The sequence below is a fragment of the Solanum pennellii genome, chromosome 9 (genome assembly GCF_001406875.1).
Source record: "Solanum pennellii chromosome 9, SPENNV200".
In the NCBI taxonomy this organism is placed as follows: Eukaryota; Viridiplantae; Streptophyta; class Magnoliopsida; order Solanales; family Solanaceae; genus Solanum; species Solanum pennellii.
The window spans coordinates 77,447,086-77,454,050 of record NC_028645.1 but is presented as its reverse complement, the minus strand read 5'-3'; the positions used below and the strand labels follow the sequence as shown (position 1 = coordinate 77,454,050).

General features: G+C 27.4%; 1 protein-coding gene across 1 annotated transcript; it reads left to right on the top strand.

The window, feature by feature from the left end:
• Nucleotides 1–4,981: 4,981 nt before the first annotated feature.
• On the top strand, nucleotides 4,982–6,965 carry LOC107029489 (gibberellin receptor GID1B-like). The gene is made up of 2 exons (XM_015230917.2): nucleotides 4,982–5,384; nucleotides 5,622–6,965. The coding sequence occupies exons 1-2, from the start codon at nucleotides 5,346–5,348 to the stop codon at nucleotides 6,615–6,617; spliced, it is 1,035 nt and encodes a 344-aa protein (XP_015086403.1). The 5' UTR covers nucleotides 4,982–5,345; the 3' UTR covers nucleotides 6,618–6,965.

The window sequence follows — 6,965 nt, the reverse complement described above, 5'->3', positions numbered from 1 at the left end:
TGTATTTGCTTTTTTTCCTTTGCCTTTTTTTTAATATATTTTTGATATTTATATTAAAATTTAATTATTTATATTTGATAAAGTATCATTTTTCAGAGAATATCGAGGATACTAAAAATTTCTGATAAAAAAGAAGTTTGATTCACTATACTAACTTTTTTTTTGTTTTATTTTATAAGATTATATTGATATAAATATTGATATTTATGGTTAAGAAAATAAATACATTTTTTTCATCCCAATTTATTTTAAATTATTTTGCTAGAGGTTTTTATTTTTAAAATAAATGATCATAAATTATATATAAGTATTAATGTGGTATATAAATTCTAAGAAGAGTATAATATTATTTTAAGCTAAAATTATTGCTAAGGACTATAGGGTATTTAGTGCGGTTATACATGATCTTGTGGTAATTAATACTCTATTATTAGATGACATCTTGACAACTAATACTAATTAAATAAGATTATAATTTATAGTATATGTTTTGCACTAGTTGAGGACTTTTTGAGGGAATAAGATGGTGTGTGGTTTATATTATATTTCGATAAATTTTTTTCTCCTGGGCTATTACGAGTTGCGTTAGTTTGATAATTTATTTTCTATTTAATTACCTTAAGTTCATACACGCTCTCTCTTTTGTGTTAATTTATTTAATTTGATTCAAAGTACGATGCTCAAATTGATTGATGTTTGATATGAATTCAGATATAAAAAATTTATTTTTTTTTAAATAAAATTTATATGCTAGAAATAATATGAAAAATATTAAATATCACAATAATTAATAATAATTTAAAATATATTTAAATTTATTATAAATAATATCTTTTCTGTCTCAATTTATATGACAACTTTTATGTTTTGAGAGTCAAATAATTTGCATGAAATCTTTAATTTTTTAAAAATAAAATTTGTATATTTATAAATTACGTAAAAGATATTACGAATCACAAAAATTAATAACTCTATATGTTAATAAAGTATATGAATATTTTTAATCGAAATAAATTTATTAAACTTTTAAAATTCATAATATAACATATAAAATAGGACGGAGGTAATAAAAAGTAGGGAAAAAGGTCTGATATACCCCTCAACTTTGTCATTTAGAGCTGATATACCCCTTGTTATGAAAGTGGCTCATATATACCCCTACTTGTAAACAAATGGCTCATATATACCCTTTTCCTCTAACGGAAATGAAAAAAATAATAATTTTAATCTAAATTTTTATTGTTTTTTTCTAAAAAATATAATCCCATATAAGTAAATTTAATCCTCGTCAAACATATTTTTTTTTGACTTTTTCTTATTTCAATGACTAATAATTATTATTTTGATAATCAAATTTATTTATGTTACACTAATATTCTTGTAAAACTTATTGTAGATGACCAAATTTTTTCTTCGAATACGAAATTAAATTACAATACACACAAAAAAATAGTTTAATTTTTTATTCTTTAAACTAAGGAATAAAAGAAAAAAATAAAATAAGAATAAGAAATTCAAATAATTATAATAAAAGAAGTCAAAAAATAAATTTATGTATGAAAAAATTAAAATATACCTTGAACTTTGATAGAAGAATCATATATACCCCTAAATAATTTTTTTAAAAAAATTAGAAGTAATAAATATAAATTTAAAACTAATTTTTTAACTTCCGTTAAATGAAGGGTATATGTGAGCCATTTTGTAACGGCAGGGGTATATGTGAGCCGTTTGTATAATGGTAAGGGCATATATGAGCCACTTTTATAACGAGGGTATATCAACTCTAAATGACAAAGTTTAGGGGTATATCAGACCCTTTTCCCTAAAAAGTAAAAAGCAACGGGAAAGGCGGGAGTAATGGGAACATAAATAAAGTAAACTAATGAAAGTAATTTTACGTGATCTTTATGCTGACATCAACGTGATTTAATAATATACGTCGGTGAAGAAAATTAATTTTTCCACTTCTTTTTCTCCCTTTAGTATATTGTTATTTACTTAAAGTTCAATAATTCCAAATGATGAATTTAACAAAAAAACAATAGATGAGTTCATAAATATATTTAGGTGCCGCTAGAAATATTTATGATGTACGAACTATTTAAAGCATAACGGAGTCGAGTAGGGAGGAGTTAGCAATTCATTCGAATAGCTTCCTATGAAATTTACGGCAGATATTGAATTTTTTTTAAATTTTTAGTGTTTTTATTTCTTTATATTTTAAACCTTATTATTGAAAATTATTCTTATATTAATTGTACTTTATACAAAATATTTATTATGTTTATTGTACGAAAAATACACAACCAAGTATTGAAAAATATTCTTATATTAATTATTTTACTTTATACAAAATAAACTTATGCTAGAATTTATATAGGTGGAGTATTATTTTTTCTTATTTATGTAACTACAAACAACTTAAAAAATTAAGAAATCCTTGTGAGGAGGTATTAAAAACAAATAATACATGAATTGATTTAGATACTATTTAATTTTTTATTTGATAGTGTTTCCAATTTACGTATAACACCGCATTTAGTTCGTATATACTTATTATTATAATATAAAAATGGTAAGCAATGACATAATTAATAATATGGAGTACTATTTTTATATCAATACACTTTATTCATTATTATTTATATTTTAACTTACTTATCACCATTAAAATAAAGGCTTTTTCATCGTAAATCAATTTTAAAAAAATTATTACAAATTAATTTTTTACTTTATTTTCATCGAATCAACTCACTGAAATTTCATTTAAATAGTTATTTCAATTCCCTTCATTTTCTTTCATTCTACATAATCTTAAACACGTCCCATCCTGCACAGCTTTAAATATATTTTTTTCGTATCCGCTCTACCCCGTTGTCATCCCTAGGTCGGACCACTTGAAAATATAAAATAGGCTCAAGTCTAAAGAAAGGAAAGGGGGGTTTAAGTGATGATTAGGGTAGTCGGCGTGGATGTGTATTAACCCTTTGGAAAGTTGTGGCGTGGGAACAAAATGGAGTGCTTTTGTGTACTGTACCAGACTTTTAGCTCTCTAATTAAAGTCAAGTTTCTCATTAACTTTTCATTAATTTGAACAAAAAATATAACCCAACTTTGTAGTATAAAAATACAAAGTGTGTTCCGCCACAATAAATAGACAGACATAAATATTGAAAATATCTTTAAATTTTTCGTGAATTTATTAGTTTCAGTTTGGAATTGTAATATGAGTGAGATACTTTATAAATTTTCGTCATATTTATAATTTTCAACATTTTTAAAGTTTCATGCTTCTACAAGAGTTTTAAATCACTCACTATGTCATGAAAACAGATGAATGTAAATCTAAATTTAGTTAGTCAAGTAGAAAGGTGTTTTTAAAAGTATCAATAGTTCGAAGATGAAATTAATAATTTATGTCTAGCTAATTTAAAAGTGTTTTATGCAGGGGCGGAACCACCTTGGTACAAGTGGGTTCATTCGAACCCCTTCGACGAAAAATTATATTATTTATACATGGTCAAAATAATATTTTATGTATATATTGTAGATGTCGAACCCCCTTCGACTACTCCGTGTGTCTATCTCTATGAATTTTGAACCCCTTATTGAAAATCCTGACTCCGCCACTGATTTTATGTACTTCTCTCTAAACACGTGTACACCATCAAAAGATATAATTTAATTTGAATGCTAAATATGAAAAAAAAACTTACTATAAAAATATTATCTCTCTTAATACGATGAAAATTAAATTAATCAAATTTTAATACAAATATGGAAAAAAATAAAAATATATGGATAGTAGTAGAAAGTAGAGATGATTTATTGTTTATTTATTTATGATAGAAAAATAAGTGGTACTTAATAATAATGGGTGCTATTATTATTATTTAGCCGTCTAGTTTGTCGTTTGTGTGGAGAGCAACGCCGTTTGTTTGCGTTTGACTGCACGCTTTCTTTTTATTTTTTCTTTCACACCTTTCTTTGTCATATTATCATAAAACAATAAAAACAACATTTACTATATTCTTTCTTTCTATTTTCATTTTATAAGATAGTGACATTATTTTGAAAAAAATAATAATACTAGCAAATACTTTCATATATTATACTCTATGTACTTTTAATATACTTGAATACTTTTATGTACTAGTAATTAATTAATCATGTAAACCATTTAAAATTATATTAAAAACTTAATTCTTTATCTTCTTTTTTTAAATAAAAAATTCTAGGTAATTAACTTTCTTATAAATTTGATATTTACTCATTATTTCCTTTATGTGAAAAATGTCATTAAAGTTTTTCTTTACGATGAAAAATAATAATTTAAAGTAATTTTTTAATATTTATTAAAAAAAAACTTTAATTATATGTAGCATAACAATTCTACTGCCCAATTGAGAAATGAACCTATAATTAGTGAAATTTTCAAACAAATTTGAAGGTGCAACTCTTGTTGTACACCAAATTCTTTCATTTTTGTTTTTCATTTTTCGGAAACAAGAGTGATTTATTTATTAAAAATATCAAATAATGACGGATGTTTTAATAGTGATGAAATGATATCTATTTCTTTATTTATTCATAATTAGAAAAACTCAAAATTCAAATTCGAGTTTTTGATCCATAATTAAAAATACTTTATTGTTGAATATGTGATAAAAAATTTAAATTAATTGTGTCTCTATATTTGTCTTATACGACGTTTCAACCGAGTTTATAAATTTTTAAATCTTTGATAATTCTTTTTTAATTTATTTTTTATATTTATATTAAAGCTTAATTAAATTTAAATTCACATGTTAGGTAAAAAAAACCATCTTCGCAAAGACAAGTTTATACTCAAAAATCTCTTACTCGAGACTTTTAATTAAAGATAACTACTTTTATCATCTTCTCTAATTTGTTTGTTAGTATTCTTTTTTGGGGGGCAAAAACAGCATTAACAGTTAACAAACAGCTCTACCATGAATTGTTAATGACTCTGTTTTCTCTCTCATTCACTATTCTTGTCTTTTTATTTCCCCTCCTTTCTCTGTCTTCACCTATTTCACTCTCTGCTTCTGCGTGTGTTTGTGAATTCTCCACGCTTTAAACTTCTAATTTTGGGGATAAATAGTCTTTCTCTTTCTCTTTCCCCTTCTCCACATTTCTGCTCTGTTTCTGTTCTTTTCTTTGGGACACTGTGATTGTGTCTCTCCTTATTGTTTTTGTTAAGGAATCAAAAAAAAAATTTCCATCTTTGGACCACTCATTATGAACCTTGTATTCTTCAAGATCACTACACCCTTTTAACTTTCTACTCCAAAGTTTCAATCTTTAATCACTTTAAAGTCATGGTGGACACTAAAGAGATCAACACTAATGAATCTAAGGTAACCCCCTTTTGTTTTGTTTAATTTTCTCTAATTTTGGGGTTTGACCCTTTTGTGTTTTCAGTTTGAAGAGTGGATGTTTCTGTACATATTTTACAAAATCACCTTTTGCTCTTTTTGGGGGTTTTGATTCCTTTTTTCTTTTCAGCAATTGGTTTACTTTCTCTTTGTGGCTATACATACATGTTTTTGTTTGTGCTCTATTTGTAGATTGATCCATTTTTTGTGAATATGCAGAGGGTGGTTCCACTTAATACATGGATACTTATATCGAATTTCAAGTTAGCTTACAACATGCTACGACGATCTGATGGAACATTTAACCGTGATTTAGCTGAGTTTTTAGAAAGAAAAGTTGGTGCTAACTCGATTCCAGTTGATGGTGTTTATTCATTTGATGTTGTTGATCGGTGTACCAGCTTACTTAACCGTGTTTACAAACCTGCCCCGAAAAATGAGTGTGATTGGGGTAAAATTGATCTTGATACACCTCTCAGTACTAGTGAGATTGTCCCTGTCATTATCTTCTTCCATGGTGGAAGCTTTACTCATTCCTCAGCTAATAGTGCTATTTACGACACATTTTGTCGTCGCCTTGTTAGTATATGTAAGGCCGTTGTTGTATCTGTGAATTATCGAAGATCTCCTGAGAATCGATATCCTTGTGCTTATGATGATGGATGGGCTGCTCTTCAATGGGTAAAATCTAGAGCATGGCTTCAAAGTGGAGAGGATTTAAAAGTTCATGTGTATATGAGTGGTGATAGTTCTGGTGGTAATATAGCTCATCATGTTGCTGTTCAGGCTGCTGAATCAGGGGTCGAGGTTTTAGGAAATATTCTTTTGCATCCCATGTTTGGTGGACAAAATCGAACTGAGTCAGAGAGTAGATTGGATGGTAAATACTTTGTGACAGTTCAAGATAGGGATTGGTATTGGAGAGCTTATTTACCAGTAGGGGAAGATAGAGATCATCCAGCTTGTAATATATTTGGCCCCAGAGGTAGAACTCTCCAAGGACTTAAATTCCCAAAGAGTTTAGTTGTTGTAGCAGGGTTAGATCTTGTTCAAGATTGGCAACTCAATTATGTGCAAGGGTTAAAGAAATCAGGGCATGAGGTGAATCTGTTATATCTAAAGCAAGCAACCATAGGTTTCTATTTCTTGCCTAATAACGATCATTTTCGATGCTTAATGGAGGAGATAACAAAATTCATACATCCTAACCATTGACATCAACTACAGGCAGCTCTAATATATAACACAAGCTTGACTCTAGTGAATATAGATGGTGTGTATTAGTTACTATATGATTTGTGTAACCATTGCTTCTCACTGTTACATGTTTTGTTGATAAGAGTGTTCACCTTGATGGTGGTTGTCATTTGAAGACGATTAAGAAGGCGTTAGCTGACCGAGTCTTGGCCTGAGAAATGTAACTTGTTGAATTAGTACAAGAGTCATTTTCTGGTGGTGTCTCAGTTGTTACTAAACATGGATTGCAAAATTCATGATGTTGTGATCTTACTTTGTATGTTATAGCTGTGATTTAGAAAATATATACAAGTTTTTGTTTGTTAA

Coding starts and splice junctions, on each gene's coding strand:
- LOC107029489 (XM_015230917.2), top strand. CDS start 5,346: ATGGTGGACACTAAAGAGATCAACACTAATGAATCTAAG. Junction 5,385..5,621: donor TCAACACTAATGAATCTAAG/GTAACCCCCTTT, acceptor GTGAATATGCAG/AGGGTGGTTCCACTTAATAC.